Here is a 27,265-nt window from a genome sequence, read left to right on the forward strand (position 1 = left end):
GAGCCTTGTCCAGTACCTTCACAGCTATGCTACCGATCTAATACTAACTTGAGGCTGTTTTATTTTCTATGCCGTAAAATATTGTGGCTTGATTTGAACTTTACATTCTTAACACATCATACTTTTATAAATGGCCTTGTTTGATATTTTTGGCTAGCTTATTTAATCTTTCTTTTTTAGTTGCCTTCTCGTGGTTTTAAAAGCTTCCCCGGCATATAACTTCCCAACAATATTTATTATATTATATGCCCCCTCTTCTGCTTTTATGCTGTCTTTGGCTTCCCTTGCCTCCCACGGTTGCTCATCCTCCCTTTAGAATACTGCTTTATCTTTGGGATGTATCTATGCTGCACCTTCTGAATTGCCCCCAGAAATTCCAGCCATTTCTGTTCTGCCATCATCCCTGCTGGTATCCCCTTCCAATCAATTTTGGCCAGCTCGTCTCTCATGCCTCTGTAATTTCCCTTTATGCCAAACTTGGACTGAAGGTCCACATGCAGCCTTAAGCTGGCAGTGAGAAAACAAAATGATCAGGAATGTCATGAAGTATATGAATTCGAAAATGTATTTAGTTTATTAGCAAACAAACTATTTAGCTTATGAGTGTGAAGAGTAAATTGTTATGAATAGGTTGCCATGAAATCTTGTTTCACTTAATTGCAAATGCTATTTAAGACTGTTGCAAAAAATAAAGAGCAAATTTGTAATTTCTATGTAATGCTGGTATAAACCACTGAATATTCCAATATAAAGTATAACTGAAGCTATTTATCATTTCCCTACTGCCACTATACTGGTACACTCAAGGTAACTTGACGTGTTCTCCATTTGAATTTGTCAAGATTGCAGGAAAGCAAATATCCTGCTGTTGAACATGTGTGACTAGAATTCAAATAAACTAGTGGATGTACAAAGTAATTGAGTCTGTTGGGTCTCTGATTTCCTTTACAGTGAATCAACGGAATTGCACAATGGGTCTTTCCAGAAGTCTATGTAGTTTTCAAGTATTATCTTACTGGAAGGTGGATCAGAATCAATGATTACTCCTGCTCATTTTTACATGATTGTGGTGCTTTTCTCTGCTTTCAGTCTCTGTGGTGTGATGGCCGATATTACATTCAACAGAGTTAATAGTCTGAACGAGGGAGTTTTAATATTGGTCCAAATAATAAGAAAAAGCCATTTATTTTCAACTCCTCACCGATTTAATTTCATTTGCCAGGACTTGTTGACTGATCTGGGCCTCATTACTGCTTGCCTTTGTCAGCTGAAGTGCCATTCAGATATAAGGAAGATTCAGTAGGTCAGACAGTGTCAGAAGAAAGGGCAAAATTGGACAGACCACCAGGCATTGGCCAAGGACATGGAACATAACAAAACCATGACAAGCCCAGTTCTCTTCACAAGCATCATGGTTCTAGTGTTTAAATTGGCAGAGATTTTCCAATATACTAGTTGATCTGATAGCTTGACAGTCATATTTGCAGAATGATACTTTACGGATAACACGCCAGATGACCCGTGGGGTACATTCTGACCTCTGGCCAAATAGACCAATCAGAGACGGCAGTACAGAAGCAGACAGGCTGGAGGGAGTAGCTTTAGGATTCCTCACTCCAAAGTTCATGAGGTCCTGTGACATCAAATCAAATATTAGCAGGGCAAGTCTTCCTGAGTACCAACTACAATCCTTCCACAACCCGTGCTCCTCCACATCCAATTGAACTTGAGACTACACTGAAAGTAGTTTGCGCACAGTATGTACTCTTGGTAGATGCATGTCCATTAGCAAAGGTAGTTCGGTAGCTTCACCAAAACCAGTTTTCAGTCAATTCATTTATGAAATGGCAGAGAACCCTGGATATAGTTAAAGGAACCAGACAACAATCCGGTTGTAACACTGAAGATCTGCACTCCAGAGCCATCTGTGCCTCTATCCCTTTTACTCCAGGTTCAACAGAGACAACAGCCCAATCATTTGGATGCACAGACATAAGAAAATCTGTAGATTCTGGAGATCCAAAACAAAGCACATAAAATGCTGGAGGAACTCAGGCCAGGCGGCATCAATGTGAAAGAGTAAACGGTTGTACGTTTGTCGTTTTGAGCCAAGACCCTTCATCAGGAGAAGCTTTAGATACCAGTAATCTGCTAACTGATAAGCTAGTTCAGATTTTATTTGTCCAGCACCCCTTCTGGACATAGGCCACCGGCAGCAGCTCACCAGAGTCCTCTGTGCTGGCCCAGACTTTCAATTTGTCCCCAGGTGTAGCCCATCTTTGAAGTTCCTTCCTCTCCCAGGGCTGAGGTCCTTGGAGCTTATGCTGGTGTTTTTGTAGCAATGTGTTTTTACAGAACGGGGTTGCTAGCCCCATTCCTGACCACCCTCCCCCCCCCACTTTTTCAACCCAGCTCAGGACTGACCATGGCAGCGTTAGTTTAGATATTGCCAGGACTAAATATTCATAAAAGAAGATGATGATGGTTTTCAGAGGTCTATCGTGCAAGCTGGAGGACGTTATTACAGAAATGACCCAAAAGTTGCTCTATCAGTGACCATTCTCCACCATAAGTTGGAAGTAGTGAAGTTTGCCAAGAAATTGCATAATAGAAAGAAAGAAAACCTACAGCACAATACAGGCCCTTCAGCCCACAATGCTGTGCTAAACATGTACGATCTTGAGAAATTGCCTAGGGTTACCCATAACCCTCTATTTTTCTAAGCTCCATGTACCTGTCCAAGAGTCTCTTAAGAGACCCTGTTGTATCCGCCTCCACCACCGTCACTGGCAGCCCATTCCACACACTCACCACTCTCTGCATAACAATCTTACCCGATATCTCCTCTGTACCTACTTCCAAACACTTTAAAACTGTGCCCTCTTGCGTTAGCTATTTCAGCCCTGGGAAAAAGCCTCTGACTATCCACACAATCAATACTTCTCACCATCTTATACACCTCTATCAGGTCACCTCTCATTCTCAATCGCTCCAAGGAGAAAAGGCCAAGTTCATTCAACCTATTTTCATAAGGCATGCTCCCCAATCCAGGCAACAACCTTGTATATCTCCTCTGCACCCTTTCTATAGTTTCCACATCCTTCCTGTAGTGAGGTGACCAGAACTGAGCACAGTACTCCAAGTGGGATACTGACCAGCGTCCTATATAGCTGTAACATTACCTCTCAATGTTTAACACCATCTCAATGCTTTGTCTATGTACAGCAGAACCTAGATGTTGGTTGACAAGAGGTACATAATATTCATGATACAGAAATGCCCAGCAGTGTCATCTCCAATAAGAGAGTCCAACTGCCTGTTCTTATCAATCAGTGGCATTGCCATTGTCAATACCCCAGCTTCAATATTCTAGGATTCTTCACCGTTTGGAAGTCCAAGTAGATCAGTATACAGACCCAAACAGTCTTTCCAGGTGAAGCAACTCCTTACTTGTATTTGTTTTACAGTGTATTGCATTCAGTGTTCACAAAGTGGTTACTTTTCAATGGAGAAACCAAATGTAGGTGGGGTAATTGCTTTTGGAGCAGCTTTGTTTACTCCATACAGTGACCATGAGCTTTTCAGGTGACTGCCACTTTAATTAACTTCCACTCCCACTCTTCCCTCTCTGTCCATGGCCTCACGATGCAAACTTGAGCAACAACCATCTCATCTTCTGTTCTCGTTGTATGCTCCTTTTCTTCATTAGCAACGCAGACAAAATGCTGGAGGATCTCAGCAGGTCAGGCAACGTCAGTGGAAATAAATAATCGATGTTTTGGGCCAAGACATTTTTCAGGACTCTTTATTCATTTCCATAGATGCTGTCTGACCAGAGTTGCTTCAGTATTTTGAGTGTGTTGCTTTGGATTTCCAGCATCTGCAGACATTCTTGTGTTTATGTCTAGGTCTTCTGTCTGTTTGTTTCTGTTTTTCAGTTTCTATTTGTTTCTTCTGCTTGCTGGACACGTTGCATGACTGTATTAACAACACAGTACATCTGCAAGGAAGCATAATTTGATTTCAGTTGCCATTGTAACTGCTACATTAATTCATATGGTCCCACCCTATCAAAAATATTACCTTTGTTAAACCTGTTCCTCCCCCACCTTCTCTGTAACTGAAAACAGTTATTTTCTCTAATTTCCAGTGCTCAGACCTGAAATATTAACTGATTCGCTTCTCTTTGATGCCATCTGACCTGAATGGTTTCAGCATTTTCTGATTTGTGAGGAAACCAAATCTCTCAATCACTTTTTCAGTTGATCTTGCTTTAGTTACTCTCAAATGGTAGGTGACAGGCATTGTATTTAACTATACAGACTGCAAAGTGCCTGTGATATTACATTGTTTAAAGCCAAACCATGTGCAACGTGTTTTTACAATCACTAATAATTCAAATTTATTTGCCTATCACTTGTCCTGTGGTTATGTTAATTTGGACAACGATACTGAGGAAATGACAAGTGCATTAAGGAGTTGTGGTAATTCAATAATTGGTCATTCGATTGATCATAAAGTAGATAATACAGGGTAGAATGTAAATATGATTTGATTTCCTAATAATTTGTTTGGAGAAAAACCAGTGTCTGAACCTTGACCAGGAAATTATCTATTTCTTCACTAGCACTGGAAGGGACACCTGGCTCAGAGTATGTAGCGCATATCATTTGTGTCAGATGCCAGATCTACAATGTTCTCCTTAGACTTTTAACGCATTTATCATTAACACGAGTGAATATTGTGAAGGCTGTTCAAAATGTATCTGAATAACACCGTGCCATTAAGCATAGAATGAATTATTACTATAATATAGTAATGGTTATAAAAGGGTTGATTTTAAAAAACGTTGTGTACCAATGAGAAGGTGGGTTTTAACTGATTGCAACTTGAGGGTTATGGAAATTGGAATACTTATTTAAAAAAAACAACTGCAGATGCTGCAGATGAGAAATAGAAGGTAAGACATTGCTTGTGAGAAGAGAGACGGTTAACATTTCAAGGCACTGTGCTTGGTTAAATGCAGGGAAATACAACAGCAATTTGACAATGTTGTTGAGGTGAGTTGTGGCAGTAAGTGCTCAGCCCATAATGACGGAACCAACAGGAGACACGTCAAAACATGCACAAGATCACTTATTGTGTGAAATTTAGGCATTTTAAAAAAACACCAGTAGGTTCAATTTCTGAGCACTGGTAGCCAAAGGAATATTTTTGTCCGTGTCGTCACTATTGCAGTAATTCTTGAGAATATCAATCCATTAGTGGGATGGAAAATTAGCTGTTGATAATTATGTGTTTATGACCACACTTTAATATTAGTATGCCAACTGAAGACTATCTTATTGCTAAACATTTGTGAATTCAGTTGTAGTGTAAACCATCTTCCTGTTAAATGGCTGAATGAAAATTGACTAAAACATCATTTATTCAGGAGATTTAATTTTTTAAGACACACATCCGTTACCTTATGAAAGAAGTCTGATGTGAGAGTGAACAATGTAGTCTTCCTTTCCATCAAAGATTGCAAGTATCCTGAATCGGTGTTCAACTCAGTTTATTTATCAAGATTGGATAGTATAAATAACAGAAATTTTGTTTGCCATTCTCCTTCCAATGAGAATAAGTGGTCGGAGTTCTCAACCAAAGCAAGTAGAAGCTTAAATTACTAGTTTTCCTTACTTTTGATTTGATGCACGTTGTGTTCGAGTCAGCCTGAGCCCTTGGATATTTTAGGCTGGAAAATCGTCATTACCATCATACTTAAAGAAGCTTTCATCTGCAACAACTTCCGTCTTTGTTACTTGCATGAAGACTTGGAGAAAGTTTTCTGGGATGCGCTTTCTACATCTCAGATTTCGTATTGCTGCAAAAGGAATTGTTTTTTGCTGTGGAAGGGTCATGGTAATAAAATGGCCCTTTTTCAAGGCGGAAAGGGGGATAGGAGCAGAGATGGTAACATTACTAGGTGGGGAGTTCAAAACAGAATCACTTGGGGGGGGGGGACTTCCGGGTCATCAAGGGAATGGTGGCGTAAGGAAAAGGTCTCTCGACAAAAAAGAAGGTAAACTGCCCCAAAATCGAATTTAGACAAATACTTAATATTGCATAACTATATTAATAAAAGGGGCAAGGATGATGTCTAAGAACAAGAATAAAAAGTCCGCTTCGAAGGCTGATAAACATAAAGAGATGCAGCAAGGCGACGGGCCTAGCTCTCCCACGGCAAGCCAGGACGGAGATAATGAGGGGGAATCGGTGACTCTGTCTTTGATTCTCGGAGAGATTCGCGAGTTCCGACAAGATAACAGCAAACAGCTGGAAGATATTAAAGGAGAAATAGTAAAAACTAACTCGCGGATAGATGAAGCCGAAGCGAGGATTGTTGGAATTGAAGAAAAGCTACAAAATGCCGAGGAAGTGATAGCAGAAATGCTGAAGCTACAAGACCAACTCCAGTGGAAACTAATAGATCAAGAAGGCCGCTCGAGAAGGGAAAATGTGAGGATCTACGGAGTTCCCGAAGGAACCGAAGGTAAACCCGGATTGATGATTCCCTTCATAGAGAAGCTGCTTAGAGAGAACCTTGATATACCGGCCGCAAAAGACCTACAGATAGAAAGGGCTCACCGCGTGTTGGCACCACAGCCCCCGGCAGGCGCCCAGCCCAGATCGATTCTGATCAGATTTCTCAGTTACAGAACGAAGGAAGAGGTGCTTAAAAGAGCATGGCAAAAGAAAGGTTTCATGTGGAACAACTGTAAAATCAGTTTAGACCACGACTACGCACCGGGGATTCTTGCCAGACGGAAGGAATATACGGAAACACGAAGAGTCCTGAAGGAAAACAACATCAGATTCCAGACCCTGTATCCAGCTCGGCTGAGAGTCTTTTACGACGAAGGGACAAAAACTTACACTACGGTGGAGGAGGCAACGTTGGACCTGGCAGACCGGGGACTACCTATTAAAGTTATCACCCAACCGGAGTCGCTACTGGAGAGGATTCGGCAGAAGTCGTGGCAGTTAGTGGGGCGAGGACGCTCCACTCGAAACAGAGTGTCAAACTACAAGGAAAAGCTGCAAATATTCAGACGCGAATGTACAGAGAATACAGATTAATTAAGAGAAATGACTGAAAAGAGTAAATCGGACTTAAAAGTAAAATGAAAACTGGTAATTGAAAATAATCTAGGCGGAATAACTTGAATGATAGCAATATGGTCGAGACATAAATAGGAGAAAATTCTCTGATTATTCAAACTGCTGAGGGCCCTCTAACACAGGGTGAAGATAGAGGTTATCCCTCTGAACTGAGGCGGGTCGGTGCTCAGGCCTCACTGTGGGAAGTCGGGGAAAATTTTCAAATGTTATACGCTCAGAAATGTCTCGGGTGTGGTTATATGTCTTGGTTTACTGTTGAGAAGGGATTGCTTACTGTTTGGTTAGAAAAGGAGAGTGCTTTTTTTCTACTAGAAAAAAATGCAAACTGAATTGGTAAAAATAATTTCCTATAATGTTAATGGGGTTTTGAATCCAATTAAAAGAAATAAGATTATGTCTAAATTGAAAAAAGAGAGGGCACAAATAGCTTTCCTCCAGGAAACACATATGAGCCAATCTGAACATGGAAAATTAAAAAGAATGGGCTTTAAGCATGTATTTTATTCATCATATAAATTGAGTCACAAAAGAGGGGTAGCTACTTTAATATCAAGTACTCTTAATTATGAACATATTTCAGAGACTAGAGACAAAGAAGGACGGTTTGTAAATATCACAGGAAGAATAGAAGGTACAGAAATAACATTGCTGAATGTTTATGCTCCTCCAGGTAGTGAATGGTCATTTTATAGACACATTTTTGACCTAATGGTCAGTTCTCGAGGGGTAGTAATTTGTGGAGGGGATTTTAATATTAGATTAAATCCTATATTAGATTCTTCAAGAATAGTTACTCAGAATAAACCTCTGACTCGGAAAGTGAATTCATTGATGGAGGAGTTGGGAATTATAGATGTCTGGAGGGAATTACACCTTACTAGTAAAGATTATACATATTACTCTTTCCCTCATTCAGCCTATTCAAGGATAGACTATTTCTTTATCTTTAACACAGATAGACTCAGGATAAAAAACTGTAATATTGCAACAATTGATCTGTCGGATCATAGCCCAGTCTCTATGTCTCTAATCCTGGAAAGGAAAATGAGGAAAACACTATGGAGGCTAAACTCACATATACTTAATAACCCAAAAGTAATGGAGAGATTAAGGGGAGAAATCAAAGAATATCTAGACCTTAATGACACGGGAGAAACATCACCAGTGATTTTATGGGATACATTGAAAGCTGTACTGAGAGGGAAAATTATTTCCATTACTACTCACATGAAAAAAATCAATGCACAAAAATTAGCAGACCTTCAAGGAAAATTAAAACAACTTCAAGTTGGAGATAGCAACAAAAGTAATTCAAATCGAAAACAGGAAATTAGGAAATTGCAAAGTGAAATTGATGATATTTATACGTTGGAAACTCAAAGAAATTTTCTTTACCTGAGACAAAAGAATTATGAAGTAGGAGGTAAATCAGCTAGATTATTAGCATATAAATTACGAAAACAACAAGCAGACAATACAATTCATAAAATAAAGAATCCAAAGACAAAGCTTGTGGAGAGTACAATAGAGAAAATTCAAGAGAGTTTTGAAACGTATTATCGAGAGCTGTACTCCCAACCCCGGGCCCCCAATGAGCCCTATATAGACAGTGTATTGAATTTTTTAGATCTACCTAAACTTACAGATTTACAAAATGAAAGTTTATTAGAACCAGTAACTGTCAAAGAACTGAACGTGGCCATCTCTAGGTTAAAGGCTGGAAAGTCCCCGGGTTCTGATGGGTTTACCTCAGAGTGGTACAAGTCCCTGAAGACACAGTTAGCCCCATTACTACTTAACACCTTTAATTGGATCTTGCAGAGAGGAGAAACTCCACCTTCCTGGAGAGAAGTGATTATTTCAGTTATTCCTAAAGAGGGTAAAGATAAACTAGAATGTGGCAATTATCGGCCAATTAGTGTTCTTAATTTAGATTACAAACTATTTACATCTATATTAGTGCGCAGATTGGAAAAGCTTTTACCTGGCCTAATCCATTTAGACCAGACTGGATTTATTCAACAAAGACAAACACAGGACAACATAAGGAGAACTCTGCACATATTAGAACAGGTTAATAAGAACGAGACAGAGACAATGGTAGTAGGATTGGACGCTGAGAAAGCTTTTGATTCGGTTAGTTGGGCATTCCTATACAGAGTGTTAGGAAGATTCGGCTTTCAAGAAAGGTTTATTAAAGTAATTCAGACTCCGTATGACAGCCCAACAGCCCGAATTAAGATAAATGGGGACCTCTCTGACTCCTTCATTTTAGAGAGAGGCACTAGACAGGGATGCCCAATTTCTCCTCTCCTTTTTGCGCTATATATTGAACCACTTGCCCAACTAATAAGACAGGGCGAAATCGTAAAAGGTATCAAGGTGGCAGGGATTGAACAGAAAGTGGCGTTATTCGCAGATGATGTTTTGGTATATCTGAGTGAACCAGAAAAATCATTTATAGGATTGTTTACACTGTTGGATGACTTTGGGAAAATATCAGGTTATAAAATAAATGTAAAGAAAACGCAGGTTATGTCCCTAAATTATACACCATCCAAAAAATTGCAGGATACATATGATCTTAAGTGGGAAGCTAAATCATTAAAATATTTAGGAATAACCCTGCCGAAGGATCTTTCAACACTGTCACAGGTAAATTATGGGCCATTAATCTCAGAGATAAAAGCAGATATGCATAGATGGAATCTTATCCCCTTTTTAAGTTTAAATTCAAGGATAAATACTATAAAAATGAATATTCTTCCTCGGTTATTATATCTTTTCCGTACTTTACCAGTGGAGGTGGATGATAATCAATTCAGGGAATGGGACAAATGGATTTCCCACTTCATTTGGCAAGGAAGGAAACCTAGAATTCGATATAACACTTTACAGTTAGGGAAGGAAAGAGGAGGTATGGTTCTTCCTTGCCTGAGAAATTATTTTTATGCCTCACAGATAACCCCTCTGTTATATTGGTGTAATAGGGAATATAAGGCTAGATGGAAGGAAATAGAATTTGGATTAGTTGACAGTTTTCCTCTTCAGGCCTCAATAGCTGACAAAGGATTGATGGCCCAGTTGGAAAAATTTAATAATGCTTGGATAAATCTTACACTAAGAGTATGGCAGAAGGTGGTTAATTCATGTGGAATTAATAACATGCTAAAACTCTTTAGATGGTGTGCATATGATACCGAATTCCTTCCCAACAGAGGAGATAAAAGATTTGAGCTATGGATAAAGAAAGGTCTTACAACCTACTTCTCATTTATAGATAAAAGAGTATTACAAAGTTTCCAAATCCTGCAGGACAAACATGGCCTAGAACATAATGACTTTTTTAGGTACCTTCAAATACGAAACTATGTTAACCAGAGTTGTAGATATACAGACCTATCAACAGTAGAATTAGAATTTTTCAAGATTCTGAATTCGGCTTGCAGTTCAATACCTAGTAAATCAGTTTCTCGCCTATATAATGCACTCTCCCATGCTAAAAATGTAAATACACTGTATATTAAAGAGAAGTGGGAGAAAGAAGCGGGGTTGGTACTTTCAGAGGAGGCTTGGGGGAAAATCTGCAGCTTTCAATGGTCCTCGACTAATTCTTTGACATGGAGAGAACATTGTTGGAAAAACATTATAAGATACTTCAAGACCCCATATCAGGAAAAATATAAAGATACAAATGTGATGTGTTGGAGAAGGTGCGGCTCCAAGGAGGCAAATCATTTTCATATTTTCTGGGATTGCCCTAAATTAAGTCTATTTTGGGAAGGTATTCATAGAACATTAGTTAAGGTACTTAGGTCCCAGATACCTCTGAACTTTGAGACGCTCTATTTGGGGCATGTATTGTTCCTTGAACAGAAGGAAGATATAAAGTTGCTGCAGGCCCTCTTAGCGGCAAGTAAGAAATCAATCACTAGAAAATGGCTAAATCCAATACCACCTACATTAGAAGATTGGTACGAAATTATCTTGGAAATATTTAAAATGGAAAAGTTGACCTACTCCCTGAGAACTCAAAAAGAAACATTTTATCAAATCTGGAATAAATGGATTGAATATATAACCCCAATGCGAGCAGACTTTAGATGACTCTCCTAATGATTTATATTGCTCTTCTCATCAACACAGTAATATTGCTAACGTAAGCACCCCTAGTCTAAATGTTTGTTGTTTTTTTTTGGAAAATAGAGAATTAACACAAGTAAAGGGAAAGATTTGGGAAAGGGATAAAAAAAAATGAAAAAATTAAGTAAATAAGTACATAGGGATTGGATAATTATGTCTGCGGGCAGGAACAAGCACGAACAAATTGGGATATAAACACCTACAATGGTTGGTATATAGGCTTGTATGCAACATTTTGGACCAGTGGAAATGGTCCAGAAGGGTTGTATGGAAACTATTATTACCATTTTTCTTAACAACTAATTTCATTACTTAGCCTAATAGGTTAGATTTACCACAGTACATAATTATCTATTTAAATGTTTATTTTGCTTTTATATCATCTCAATGTGTACTTAAGAATGTATAAATAATTGTAGTTTTATACATATAAAAAAATGGAAAAGGTTATATGTGTGAAAAAAGTACATGATAATTGTGAACTCCTTATCCAAATAAAAATAAAATTAAAAAAAAACAAAACAGAATCACTTGGCTTAAAAACCAAAGCACAGTTATAGTGTCCACCAGTCCAGATGGAATGAGGTTTTAGAATCAAAAACATGTGAAGGAGGAGCTTTTCATGAGAAACAAAGTACTGGAGGAACTCAGCAAGCCGGGCAGTATCTATGAAGGGATTAAATTGTTGGCATTTTGGGCCAAGACCCTTCCCTGTGCTGATCAGGGGCCTCAGCTCAAAACACTTAATGCAGTAAATACAGGTTACTTCCTATGGACCTTCAGTGTCAGTTTCCATCACTTACCCAGACCATCCACCTCCCAGACATTTTACCTGTCTTCACTAGGATACTGGCACTTGAACCAGATGCTGGTCCACTCTCCAGTATACAAAAAAAAAAGCAACGATGAGAGCTGTACTGGGACCATTGGGTTGAATTAGAAGTTGAAGGGTTGTTATGCATAAGGCCCTCAGATCTTGAGGTGGAGAAGTGATTTAGTTGATGAAAAGAATATTGCAAGAAGTATTTTTTTTCAGGCTGGAAAAGATTGGAAATGTGAGTGATACTTAAGAGTTTGTGGAAATGTGGCATGACATTTAAGACATTGACAAATTTTTATAGATATGTCATGGAAAGTACATTGGCTGCATCATGGCCTTTGAATGGGAAATCCTACAATAGGTAGTGGATGTAGCCAAGTACATCATGCGTAAAGCCCTCCCAACTATTGAGCACATCTACTTGAAATGCTGTCATAGGAAAGCAGCATCCATCATCAGAGATGCCCACCACCCAGGTCATGCTCTCTTGCTGCTGCCATCAGGTAGAAGGTAGAAGAGCCTCAGGACTCACACTACCAGGTTCAAGAACAGTTATTACCCCTCAACCATGAGCCCCTTGAATAAAAGGGGATCACTATACTCACTTGCTTATCCATTGAGATGTTCACACAACCAATGATCTCACTTTAAGGATACTTTATCTCATTATCTCATGTTCTCATTATTTATTGTTATTTACTTATATTTGCGTTTGCACAGTTTGTCATCTTCTGCACTCTGATCTTTCATTGATCCTGTTATAGTTGCTATTCTATAGATTTGCTGAACTCACAAGAAAATGAATTTCAGATTGTATATGGTGACAGACATGTACCTTGATAACAAAATTTACTTTGAACTTTGATAACGTATACTGTATATCAGCGGTCCCCAACCATCGGGCCGCGGACCAGTACCGGGCCGCAAAGCATGTGCTACGGGGCCACGAGGAAACCTTTCCTCATTCCCTGTCACGCACTGTTGAGCCATTACGCATTCGAGGTCATTACCCGCGTGTCATCCATGTCAGCGCAGGAAGGAGATCAACTCCTCGAGCTTGCAAATGACGGCGGGCTGAAAAGTATGTTTGACATAACATCTCTGCCAGCACTTAAGTCAAGGCTAAATATCCTGAGGTAGCCACGAAAGCACTGAAAACGTTGCTTCCATTTCCAAAATATCTCTGCGAAGCGGGCTTTTCTGCAATGAATGCAACGAAAACTAAATTGCAGAATAGACTGGACATAAGGAACCCCCTTCGAGTATCGCTGTCTCCCATCACCCCTCGATAGGACCGTCTTGTTGCAGGAAAACAAGCCCAGGGCTCCCACCGATTCAGCGATATTGGTGTGTGGCAATGATTTTATATGTTCATACGGGGAAAATATGTGCTGTGTGTTTAATATCCAAACATTACTTAAAATGTTATGATGCTATTGACTTACTTATATAACCATATAACAATTACAGCACAGAAACAGGCCATCTCTGCCCTTCTAGTCCGTACCGAACGCTACTCTCACCTAGTCCCACCGACCTGCACCCAGCCCATAATCCTCCATTCCTTTCCTGTTCATATACCTATCCAATTTTTCTTTAAATGATAATATCGAACCTGCCTCTACCACTTCTACTGGAAGTTCGTTTAACACTTACTTCAAGCTCCCTGTCCTCCCCTGATAATTGACTTACGACTGTATTCATGCGAAGAAAATATGCGCTGTGTGTTTAATATCAAGTTTGTTAGATAAATCCTTTTAGAAAGGAAATTGAGTGTATTAGCCACTTATCACCGATATTCCGGTCGTGATTACCCCCCCCCCCCACCCCGCCGCCGAACAGAATCGCCAAAAACAATTTGTAGGGGATAAGTCGATACGTCAACGCATGCGCACTGGTACCCGCGCAAGGCTTCATGGTCATTGTAGTCTTTCTCGGGATAAACACAACGTATTTGACTGCTACTCTTGTCCGTTTGCAACCCTACCCCACCTCCGGTCGGCCGGTCCACAAGAATATTGTCAATATTAAACCGGTCCGCAGTGCAAAAAATATACAGTCCTGCTGTATATGATCTATGTATTTGCATATATCAAGGGTAGAAAGAAGCTCTTAAGGGATGGCTGTGCACAAGTTCAGATAATAAGGGACATGGTTAGTGAAAGTTTGAGTACAGGAAAGTCAAGGAAGAGAGAACCATTTTTTTAAAAAAAGTATTTACAGCAGCATATTTACTGAACCATCAAACCAATCTATATTCCTAAAGATGCCGCCACGTTGTTATAAATTAGAAACAAAGGAATGGTTAATGTAAAGTTTAAGTTAAAATGGTAAATTATACTATAAATATTTGTATAGATATCAAGTTTTGAGATGCATTAAGCCTTTCTATAACAATGCGTAACTTGCACTCTGTTTCTAGGCGAATAAACTAAGGACAAAAACTCTACGAAATACTCTGAATCCAGTCTGGAATGAGACTCTCACTTACTATGGAATCACTGATGAGGACATGATACGAAAGACATTAAGGTAACATTAAACTTTAATATCTTGAAAACCTTGAGGCAGTTTAATCTTTTCTGAATTTCTGCTGAAGCTTGGGGGAAGAAATGGCTAAGCAGGAGGAGAAAAATCCGACTGTACAGAGGAGACTTCTAAATAAGCAGGTTGGCTAACCAGCTCAATAAAGTTCATAAAATAATTCAGAGACCACGGAAGAAAAGCAGCAGATTTATTAGGACTTTTGAAAGCATTGATCATGTGCCAGTAAAATAATGGGGAAAAACAAAGACTATTGAATATGGATTCATTTCTGGTCATCTCTTTATAGAGAGGACATGGAGGCTATAGGGTGGGTGCAAAAGACACTTACCAGGATGCTGCCTGGAATATAGATCATGTGCAATAAGGAGTATGTGAACAAACTATTTTTCTTTGGAGCAACGGAAACTGAGGGGAGTCCTGATAGAAGTTTATAAAATTACAAGAGGCATAGATAGACTAGACAGCCTGTACCTTTTCTGAAACGTCTCATATCAGAGGGCATGCATTTATGGTGAAAGAGGGTAAGTTTAAAGATGTGTGGGGCAATTTTTAAGTGCAGAGAGTGATGTGAGCCTGGAATGTGATGCCGGAGTGTTGGTGCAGGCAGGTATGATAAATGCATTTAGGAGGCTCTTGGATGGGACGTGAATATGGGGAGAATTGGGACCACGTGCAGGCAAAAGGGATTAGTTGTCATTAGCTTAATTAGCTTGGTATAATCCTGGGACAATGTGCTGTACTGTTCTGTGCTCGAAAGTCAAGAAGAAGGTGGATGAGTAATAAAAATAAATGTTCTGACTACTCAGATGTGGTGAAAATCAGGGACAACTATTAACACCGGTCATTGTCTCTATCTATATGAATTGATAGAAGTATTGGAGGCAGACTGCTTAAGAGGACCTGCAACATGAAATTGTGAAACATGGTTTGCAGGGAAAGGTGACCTTTCTGAATCAATCTACAAGATGTGATGTAATACCTCTGTAAGAATAAAGGAAACAAATACTTCAAGTATCAGTTTTTAAATGATCCTTTTCATAGGTGGAGAATCAAAGAGACTTGTTGAGTATATTCAGATTAGCCAAGGTAGTAGTGGAAAAAAAGTTAAGACTTGACAGTAGAAGTGGAATCTTCACCCTAATGTTCAGAACAAAGAATAAATGACTAAAATGTGTTGTTGGGAGAAAGCAGAACCTGTATAAAAGAGAACTTGAACCGAATCAGCTCAACTCTTTGGAGATGCTAACAACTCATTTTGTGTTTGTTTGTTTCTGCTTGTTCCCAATTTCTGCCTTTTGCCTTTTTTTAAGGTCATGTTAAATTTGTCTATGACCTTGACTATCCTGAGATTGAATAAAAGTTTGGGATCCCAGTTATGTCAAACAATGGTAAGCATGCAATGGGCTGGATGATGTTTGACCCAGTTCATGCATTGCGCATCACTTGCACTATGTCCTTTCATGTTCATGCTTAATTCTTGTGGGTGTGTGCCTCCCTAATGCTTTGGAGACCTCACAGCAAAGTGCAACTGAGCAGTGACCCAAGATTCAGGTGACACAAACCGAGGCTCTGTCCCTGACAACTTTGGCCTTTGGCAATTCCTTTTGTCAATAGGCCTTCTGCACATTTTTAAATATTTACTTATCTTGATGATTTTAAAAGAAATTAAAGAAATAATATATGTATTTAAAGGTATATTTAATGAGTAATTCTTCTAAAAATCAAGTAAAAATACAAGCCACTTACAGTAGCATAATTACCTTTCTCATAAAGGTCACCAAGCTATTCTAATGAATAGGGACATTTCCTTGTACACCATCTCTCTCCACCATAGAACTGAGGGATCAAACACAAAATGTACCACTCCTTCAGCTCAGACTATGAACCATCCCTGAGCTTAGATCTTCAGTACTTTCTGTATTACTATCCTGCATTGCACAGGTGTAGAATTCCAGATCACACTGCCACATACACTGTAGCTGACCAATGGTTCTCCCGAGATCTCCAGGCACATACCTGCACACAGTTATTGCAGAATACTTCAGAAAACACCATGGATTGCATGGAGAGACTTAACAATTTGTCTTCATATCTTCTCTTAGAATCTCTTCTCTTCATATCTTTCTTGGATATATCAATAGCTTTAAAAAAAAAGTTTAGTTATAAAAGGAAAAGTTATGCAAAAATACAATAGATAGTTTCTCGAAGCTTCTATATGGAAAGCATTTGCAACATTTTACAGAGAGCAGTAGGTTACATGATACATTTTTTTTGAAGAGGTACATACCAGATGTGATATAACCTTATATGGTAAAATTCCTTCACTTTGTCATTAAGTTTTCTGGATCCTTTAGCTGATGGAGTGTCATTTCCGATCCAGTTCTAATCAGCTGTGTCTCTCCAGGTGCTTGTGGTAGGTTTGTGGTGTTCTAACTCCGCAGGGTTGCCTGAAACACCCTTTGGTAGTTCCACATTCAGGGTGGCACAGTGGTGCAGCTGGTACTGACAGTGCCCCTCAGACCCAGGTTTGGTCCTAACCTCAGGTGCCATCTGTGTGGAGCTTTACATTTTCCTTCAGACTGCTTATAGGTGCTCAGTTAACTCGTCAACACATTCAATCTCCACCAATAGGAGTGTTTGCTGATAATACTGTCACTGCTTTTGTCAGTCCATCCAACTTGGCTTTGTTTCTCATTGAGAGCCACAGGGGCTGTGTGTGTGTGCCCACCTGCCTCTCTCATGTAGGACCATTTGTAATTAAGTTAGACCACTTTGTAGAGATCTGTTTTCACTTTGACATGGAAGATTTTTCTCTGTTGATCTATGTCAAAAAAAGCCAATTAAATCCATTGTGATTCAGTGTTGTAAAACAATAAAACATGAAAATTTCAAGAGGGTTGAGTACTTCTCATAGTATGCCACCTTGAGAATCATTTTCTTTCAGTCATTCACAGTAGAACAAAGAAATACAATGGAGTCAATGGGATAACTACACAAAAAGACTGACAAACACACTCAATGTGCAAAAGAAAAACTGCAAATTAAATAATATTAATAAATAAATTTGTTTCAGTGAACTGGCATATGAGCCCGAATTCTGTCCAGTCCTTTCTTATTAATTGGCATTAATCAATAATGCATAAACCATTAAAATAGCATAAAATGTATCTTGTTTGCATTTGTGGAGTGTGGTTTCTCTCGACCAAGCTAACCTGTGATTTTGCAGTGTATGTTTCAAAATTGCTTATGTCATGTATGATGTAGATCTGTATGTAGTGAAAATAAGCTCATATTTATAACGTTTATTAAACTGCATCATATTTTTCAAAGCTAATGAGTGGAAATTCATTTTTCACATGTTCGTTCAGGCATTTAATTAATGTGAAATAGTTCTTTAATGTCTGCAGCTATTTCATTTGAAGTTACTTTAGTTACCTTAGACTTGAGAATTCACGTGGCACGTGGAGTAGGAGAACAACTATGCTCTAGGGTGATTAAAAATAAGCCAGTAAATTGCCATTCTAGATTATTGCCCAAAGAGAATTTATAGTGACACTGAGCTGCAAAGAACATTGAATGGACGCAAAACTATGAACGCAGTGGTAGTTGTGTTAGGATGGTAATTGTTTCCAATGGGTAATAACATGGAAGTTTTAATTTAAGATGGTAACAAACATTAAAAAAAAATAGGAACAAATGCCTTTATGAGAAACTAGAATGCCATAGGAAGCAATTGATGCAAACTGCACATGGATTTGAAGGGAACAAAATGAAAGGATATGCCCAGTGATTTAAATGATGAGGCAAGGGTGCCATTTTGGATGGAGCTGAAATGCTAACCTACTTGGCATGTTGGCTTGTAAAGTAGAATTTTCTGTCAGAAACTACTGTCAAGTCAAAGTCTATATTTATTTAATATAAGCTAATTAAATAGTGACTTGATAGAGTACAAGGAGTGAACAGGGCACTAGCACAGCATGGTAACTGTTGACTATGCGAGAATCCTCATCCCACATTAGTTATGCTTGTAAATGGCAATTGCACTCAATAGTCCAATGTGTTTATAAGATTATCTCAAGTATGTGAGGGAGATGGGAGGAAAGGGAGGAAAATGGTGTAATCTTTAATGAGACATTGTATTAAGAATAATATTCACGTAGTGGGCTACATTTCATTTGCCAGGTTCTAGCTGGACTGACATTTGGGCAAATTTTGACGTTAGGAGAATTGATTTTATTGCATTTACTCTTGAATTTATTTATCAATATCCATGATTGCACTGATGTATGAGTGAATGGTAAAATTTACTTCTTCTTGAGATGCTAGAAGAGCCCAGGTTTGCTGAAATGGGTTCCTTCATTTGTAATCTTCAAAAGCAACTGTACCTTGCCCCATAGTTTACACATCAATCTCTGCTTACAAATGGTTCAATTAATAAGATATCATTAAGATTACTTTGTTTCATACTGTGTTAAAGTGAAACATTGCCATTCATAAGAAAAGTCCTGTCTTGTAAATAAACCATGAAACATTCGTCACTTTTAATGAAATACTTCCAGAACTGCTGTGATGATCATCCACACTGAACCCTTTGTGTTATGCTTCCACTGCAGAATCACTGAATCGATGCGTTCTGCAACTGTGGGATGTCTGCCAGTTTTGGATAACATTAGCACATCTGCCTCTTAATCATACAGTATTCCCTATCATCAATACATCTAGCCCACTTAGAACCTAGGACAGAAACAGGCCCTTCAGCCCATTCCATCTTTGCCGACCATGACTAATCCCATTTGCCCATGGTCCGTATCCCTCCATTGCTGCCTGTTCATTTGTCTGTCTGAATGCCTCTTTAAACATCCCTGTCATATTTTTTGTTTCATTAATTCAGGGGAAGTGGGCTTTCTAGACTGAGCCAGCATTTAATTGCCTGTCCCTACTTGCCCTTGAGAAGGTTGTGAGCTGTATTCTAAAAGCACTACAGTCGTTGTGCTGTGGGTATACCTGTATTGCTGTTAGGAAAAGAGTTCCAGTATCTTAACCCCTCAACGATGAAGAATTGGCAATATGTTTCCATGTCCACATAGCGTGTGACTTGGAGGGCAATTTCCAAGAGATGATGTTCCCATGTATTTGCTACCCATGACCTTCAGGTTGGTAGTGGTGTGGGTCTGGAAGGTGCTGTCTAGGAAGTCTTAGCGAGTTGCTGCAGTACGCCCTCTAGGGGGTACAGATTGCTGCTACGGTGGTGATGGAGTGAGTGACTGGCTGTGGGTGAGTTGCTTGAGCTTTGAGTGTTGTTGAAGCCGCCTTCTTCCAGACAAATGGAGAGTATTCCATTGCACTCCTAACTTGAGCCCTGTAGATGGTAGACAGGCTGTGGGGCTTTAGGAGATGAGATTCCAGCTGCAGGGTTTCTTGCCACAGTTCCAGCTTCTGTTTCTGCTTTTTTTTAAGCGTGTTGCACCAGACAGTCAGCCATCCTTGTCTGGCGAGTGGTGTCAGGATTGGTCTCCTTTCAGATTAACCAGGGTCATGATATGAACATTCCTGACTCGACCCTTTTTTTTTTACGAGGCTGAGTGGCTAGCTCGACGCTCAACCCAGCACGGATGGAAAGCATGCTCGGGGGGTGGCCTGATTTGGATTCGAACTCGGGGGCCTTCGCTGATGCCATTGCACCACCAGCCGGTCTGTTTCTGCTTCTGGCAGTGCATTCCAAAACTCTGCACATACCCCAAACGTGGCCTAAGCAAAGTTTTATACACTAATAACATGATGTGCCAACTTTTATATTCAATGTCCTGACTGATGTAGGCAAGCATGCAAGTGCCTTCTTTACCATGCTGTTCTCTGTGCTGCTGCTTTCAGATAGTTGCATCCCAAGTTCCCATTGTACCCTAATGCTCCTAATTGTCCTGCTACTTGCTGCAGTCCCAGATATTAATTTATCTCAAATCTATTTGCAAACGTTTGGAGGGGACCTTGTTATGTTTTGTAGCTTCAAAAACTAACTAAGAAATAACCTTAGAAGACCGAGATAAACACATATGCTTGGTTTTTACTTTAGTGAGGTCACACTTATGATGCGGTGGCTTAAAGACGTATGCCATTCACGTGCTTTTACATATAACATGTAATGAATTATGTAAACAATAAAGGATGCTTAAACAATACACAGTATTTACAATGTTACTCAAATATTACTGAAATATTAAATACACAACACTCCTCCCTGCTTCGTTATGAACTCCAACTCAATATAGAATGCAGCAGGCCAGGCAGATCGTTTTGCTGAACACCTACGCTCTGTACGCCAGAGAAAGCAGGATCTCCCAGTGGCCACACATTTTAATTCCACATCCCATTCCCATTCTGACATGTCTATCCATGGCCTCCTCTACTGTAAAGATGAAGCCACACTTAGGTTGGAGGAACAACACCTTATATTCCGTCTGGGTAGCCTCCAACCTGATGGCATGAACATTGACTTCTCTAACTTCCGCTAATGCCCCACCTCCCCCTCGTACCCCATCCGTTATTTATAAACACACATTCTTTCTCTCACTCTCCTTTTTCTCCCTCTGTCCCTCTGACTATTCCCCTTGCCCATCCTCTGGGTTCCCCCCCCCCCCACCTTTTCCTTCTCCCTGGGCCTCCTGTCCCATGATCCTCTCATATCCCTTTTGCCAATCACCTGTCCAGCTCTTGGCTCCATCCCTCCCCCTCCTGTCTTCTTCTATCATTTTGGATCTCCCCCTCCCACTTTTAAATCTCTTACTAGCAATTAGTCCTGACGAAGGGTCTCGGCTAGAAACGTCAACTGTACCTCTTCCTAGAGATGCTGCCTGGCCTGCTGCGTTCACCAGCAACTTTGATGTGTGTTGCTTGAATTTCCAGCATCTGCAGAATTCCTCATGTTTGCGTCAATATAGAATGCATCTTGTTCACCGTAAGTAAAGAAATTATCCCACCAGAGTAAGAATCCTCCACAGTGATTAAATCTTTAAGCCCAAATGGGACAGTTTAAAATTTACTATGCTGTGGCTGTCTATATGCTGTGGTATTTTTAAATACTACGTAGTGGTATAATAACATATGCCATTCACTTACTTTTATATATAATCTGCAATGAATTATGTAAACTAAGAATGATTAATCAACAGTATATTTAGAATATTACTCAAATATTACTTAAATATTTTATATACAACAGACCTGGTTACCTTACCATTTCCTAGGACAAGGTACTGACCATCCCAAATAAGATTACCCTCATTAAAGGAGGAGCAGAATTTAAAAACATCAGTGAAGTATTCCAGATATTTATCACAACTGTATATGCATCTGCTGTGATACTGTTTCAAGATGTATTGCAGAATTTAAGGCAGATTTCCTCTTGTTAAATATACCCGGAAGGAATCAAAAATCCTGTAATACAGGGCTAACTGTTTAAACCTCAGGCAAAATTGCTGCATTTCTTTACATCTTCAATGTATTATGAAAGTATGTTTTTCCTACAGAATAAACAATTTGTCAAGGCAGCAAAGGCATTTGAACTACCATATCACATAAAAATCTGTGCTTATTTACTTTCAAATTTTTTCATTCCTTTTATCTGAATAGCACAATAGCGTAATAGTTAGCACAATGCTTTACGGTACAGGGACCTGGGTTCAATTCCTGCTGCTGTGTTTGTACATTCTCCCCGTGACTGGTGTTTTTTTTCCAGGGTACTCTGGTTTCCTCCCACAGTCCAAAGACGTACTGGTTGGTGAGTTAATAGGTCATTGTAAATTGCCTGTGATTAGGCTAGGGTTAAATTGAGGGATTGCTGGGCAGTGTAGCTCGAAGAGCTGGAAAGGCCTAAATACTAGTAGAAAAATATTCCATTGTTTTGGGTGATGCTTTGAATCAATGCAAATGATACCAAACAGCAAAGTAATCAATGTCGTTTGACATTTTCGGTGTGATTCGAAAACTAATATACATCTTTTGTGTTCTTCCACCTTGTTTTTATTCTTTTTGTGAATGGTAACTAGCTTGTGTGGAGTCGAGAGTGAACTAGAACAGGGAAAGGATCAGTTAGGTCAGGAGTCACAGGTGGAGGTGATCTTGCAAGCCAAAGAGGCCTCAGCTGAGAAATAACTGTAGGGAAAAGAGAATTACATCAATGCTCATGAACGGTAGCAGATACGATCACTGTGTAACTAGAAGCTTGTGAGCACTAGCAATGCTAGAAGTTTATCAGTTGTTGCAACTTAGTTTGTGCAGCAATAACATGGAAGAGATGTTGGTATGTTTGCCCTATGATCTAACAACTAAATTTTTGCCTACAGCTCAGATTGATAGAAACAGTCTCTTAATCCAAAGTTTTATGATATATTTGGATTCTTTTAGTACTTTAGGATTTTGTTTTAGTTTTGTGCATTTCAGGCCAATACATAATCTGAATACATAGCCAATTTTCTCATTCATAGTGTGTCCAGGACTCAAGCACCATTTTGTCATTCTTAAAGCTTCACAGTATTCCTTGCAGTCTAAACAATTGTGTAAAAGTCCTCCATTAAACATTTTTCTACTTCAATGTCAAAGAGATTTAATGTCAAGGAAAGGAAAATAAATATGAGAAATACAGCCAACAAAAGTGTTGGCATGTGGCCAAGTGATTAAGGTGTTCGTCTAGTGATCTGAAGGTTGCTAGTTCGAGCCTTGGCCAAGGCAGCAGGTTGTGTCCTTGAGCAAGGCACTTAACCACACATTGCTCTGCGACAACACTGGTGCCAAGATGTATGGGTCTTAATGACCTTCCCTTGGACAACATCGGTGGTGTGGAGAGGGGAGACTTGCAGCATCGGCAACTGCCGGTCTTCCATACAACCTTGCCCAGGCCTGCACCCTGGAAACCTTCGAAGGCACAAATCCATGGTCTCACGAGACTAACGGTTGCCTATTTAAAAAAAACAGCTGACAAATGACTGGAAAACTTTGCCATTGTTTGTATTACAGAAAATTAATCTCTGATGCTTATGATTGTTTCTGCATCAGCTAAAGTTTTATTGCACTCTTTTCAGAAAATTAAAACACATTAATTACTCTAAAGTGCAAGAAGAGCAAAAAATATGTACCTAACAAAAAATTAGGAGAACTTGGTCAAAGATGTGGATTTTACTCAAGACCTTGAAGGTGAAAAGGGTGTGGAAAGATAAATTTCAGAAATGAAGGCCTGAATCTCTGAAGACACACCTGCAGATATGGGGGCTGGTGTTAAAACTGGAGGAACTCTGAATCTGGGCTAGAGAAGGGTCTCGGCCTGAAACGTCGAGTGCGCCTCTTCCTATAGATGCTGCTTGGCCTGCTGCGTTCACCAGCAACTTTGATGTATGTTGCTTGAATTTCCAGCATTGCAGAATTCCTGTTGTTTTAGAGAAGGTGATGTTGGACAGGGAGCCTTGAAAGGGATTTGAATATGAAAAATTGACATCAAAGTGTGAGGTATGTTACGTACCCCGTAACTGGGTTGCCAAACCAGCAGAAATGGACCACTTAGATGGAGTCTGGATTACTGGAACTAAGAAAGTTTTATTAAAGAAATAAGTAACACAGTACTCTAATCAAAAGGATATAAATGCAACAGGTTAGCAATGGTAAAACACACATGTACACAGAACTAGAATAACAGGAATCAATCGAGCTCTATCACAGTCTAGGGGTAAAATGATCAGTCTCAAGTGACGCAGAGTTCAGTTCAGCTTAGTACAGTTCGCAGTAATCGCTGTTGTGCCGTTGGAGAGAGAGAGAGAGAATATGCAAATTTCCTGATTCAAAACAGACCTTTGATGTTCCTCGCAGTTAGCTTTCGGGTGAGCCCTTTTACTGTCTTCTGAGGTCACCGACTGTGACCCCTCTGTTCCGGATACGATCGTCTTTCCGCGGTGAACCCGGCACCCAGGCAAGGGTGGACATACACACACCAGGTTCCCGCCGATCGTACCTTTTCACGCTGGGCGTCTATGGTCGGTCCCGCGACCAGACCTCCAAAACTCTCACCAACTTGTGGGGGCACACCGCTTTTCCAGGGTCTCGTTATCTCGTGATCTTGTGGTGTCTGTCTTGCCTTAGCGAACCTGTTCCTTTTATCCCCCTGCTGGGGTATCGCCTGTCCATCAAACTTCAAACAGTTCAGGTTCAAAGCAACCGGTCTGACAATACTCGGAACTGTGTCTCTTTTCGTTAATCTCTCTCGTCTCTCATTAACATTTCCGAATGCTGCTCCATTGTCTCACTTATCTCTCTCATTAGCATCAATCTTCTGATAACTTGGCCTTTCGTCACAGGTACAAGGAGCAAATGCACGTTGATGGGCAAAAGGATACGAAAGGCTTAATCTGATTCCTAATGCAAACAGTACAGTTTGAAGTTGATGGTTAGTGGATTTAGGGATATTGTCCATAAGAGCATTGGATTTGGAAACATGAGAGACTGCAGATGCTGGAATTCGGAGCAACAAATGTGGAGCATTTAGTCTAGGGATGAATGTGAGTCTTGGTCATAGGTGTTCATTGTTTAGAGCTTGTGGACCGGGCTGAAGACTACAGCTTCAGTTAACTGGAGAAACCTGGACTCGTGTGGAGTTGAGTACCAGGCAAACAACTTCAGATCAATGGCACTGGAGAGGCTGCGACATGGAAGATAGGACTGGAAGCTGTATGTATGGAACCTAAAGCAATGTCTCTTGCAGAAGTGAAGAATAAAGAATCCTAGTAGTGGAGTGGCTGGAAGGAGAGCAGTTGGAAGCAAGAGCTCTGGTTATAGTTGGATGGGAAGTAAATATGAAAATGAGGGAGAACAATGTCACTCAATTAAACAGTGAGCATCCTTAGTCAGGGACCATGTCATTCCCTGGCCTTGGCAGAAATTGGGGTGGAGGGGTATCACGCGTGCATTTTTGGAAAGGTTGCTTTGAATCTAACATGTATGTATGTATCTTTATACAATAAAGCCCGATGCTGAGAGATTGGGGCCTCAGTATTAATGGAGATGTCAGAAAGGGCAGGCAAATCATAAACATAAGAGATTTGGTCGATGCTGGAAATTTTGAGCAACCCACACAAGGTGCTGGAGAAACTCGGCAGCATTTGTGGAGAGGAATAAGCAGTCAAACGTTTCATGCCAAGACCCTTCATCTGAGTGTGTATTGATGGAATGTATGTGCTTTCTGGAAAATCCAGCTGAATTTAATGGAAAGGTTAATTTTGCATTCTTAGACTTCATTTCCTTGCCAAAATCAGCCAGACAGAAAAGCTGGCAGACTGCTGTTCAGTGGATAGTCCTTGAGCACCAACCAAAGCAGGCCATCAGATGGGGGAACTTCATAGGTCAGGGGTCCTCAAGTGTGGCTGAAACATCAGGACTATGGGTCTCGGCCTGAAATGTCGACTGTACCTCTTCCTAGAAATGCTGCCTGGCCTGCTGCGTTTACCAGCAAATTTGATCTGTGTTGCTTAGTTAACAGTGCATGTTTTGCTTTGATTGTTTAATGACTGAAATTTGAACTATGAAATTAACATTTATCTCTCTATGATAAATGGAAAATGGTCCAGTTCCAGTCAGACTTCAAATACTTTGCTGAATACAAGTAAATTGCAGCATTCTGCAAACTTCTACCGTTCCAGAGTTTAATGAGGATCTACAACAATTGAAAAATATATAAATCCAGATACTTCCTCTTCACCAGCAGTCAATCTTTCTCCATATTATTTGCAAGTATTGACACAGTGGCCTTTTCAACTATTTTTCAAACCATGACAAAGATGTTTCATTGTGGTAACAATGACCTTGCCAGATGAGTTGAAATTAGCCCCTTCAGGAGCAAATGGCTTCATTAAACCTGCTATTCAGTGCTGCCCAGATCTTATTAATGACCCCATTGTGTCATACTGCAGACAGCGAACCAATTTTGGGATCACTCACACAATAGGAAAATTTGAATTGCCTTTAATCTTTTCTCTACTCCCAAGTGATTTTCCTCCCCCTGTAATTCAATGACTCAAACGCGATGTGTCTGTCAGAATTCAGACAGTCCTTCCTGCAATCTTGTATTGATGTAAGGGTTGTGGATAACAAAGACAAAGACATTTGATTTGTAATGCATTGTTTGCCAGTTTGTAGAGAGGTGGTGACTAAACAATGATAAATGAACATCTCTATTTCATGGTCATGCATCAAAAGATTCATTTTAGAGAATGGGTCTTTAATCTGAAGGGTAGTGATACAATTGACATGATTACATGGGAATAATTAGAGGTGCTGAGTTTACAGTATCTGCAATTAATGTAGGTCAAAGCATATTGGATTTTACCTTTTCATCTATGGTTAAATACAAAATATAATTTTAGCAGCTTTGAGTTGCCAATCCAAGTAACAACCTGGGTTATGTGCAGCCGTCAAGCTGTTCAAAATCTTTATGTAAACTGCAATATCAAGGAAAAAAATACTTGAGCAGAATATTAAATATATTGACTCTTGCAAAGACTGATCATTAAAATCATATTTACGGCCCTTCCTTTGGGCCATATGTTGGTGAAAGTA

General features: G+C 39.7%; 1 protein-coding gene across 1 annotated transcript in view; it reads left to right on the plus strand.

Annotated features, from left to right (window-relative positions):
• Positions 1-27,265, plus strand: part of LOC134336815 (double C2-like domain-containing protein beta) — a 300,546-nt gene that overhangs the window by 155,257 nt on the left and 118,024 nt on the right. The window contains exon 4 of the mRNA XM_063031310.1: positions 14,550-14,659. Coding sequence (XP_062887380.1) covers positions 14,550-14,659 — 110 coding nt within the window. The remainder of the gene's footprint in view (positions 1-14,549; positions 14,660-27,265) is intronic.

Source organism: Mobula hypostoma, chromosome 23, assembly GCF_963921235.1.
Source record: "Mobula hypostoma chromosome 23, sMobHyp1.1, whole genome shotgun sequence".
NCBI lineage: Eukaryota > Metazoa > Chordata > Chondrichthyes > Myliobatiformes > Myliobatidae > Mobula > Mobula hypostoma.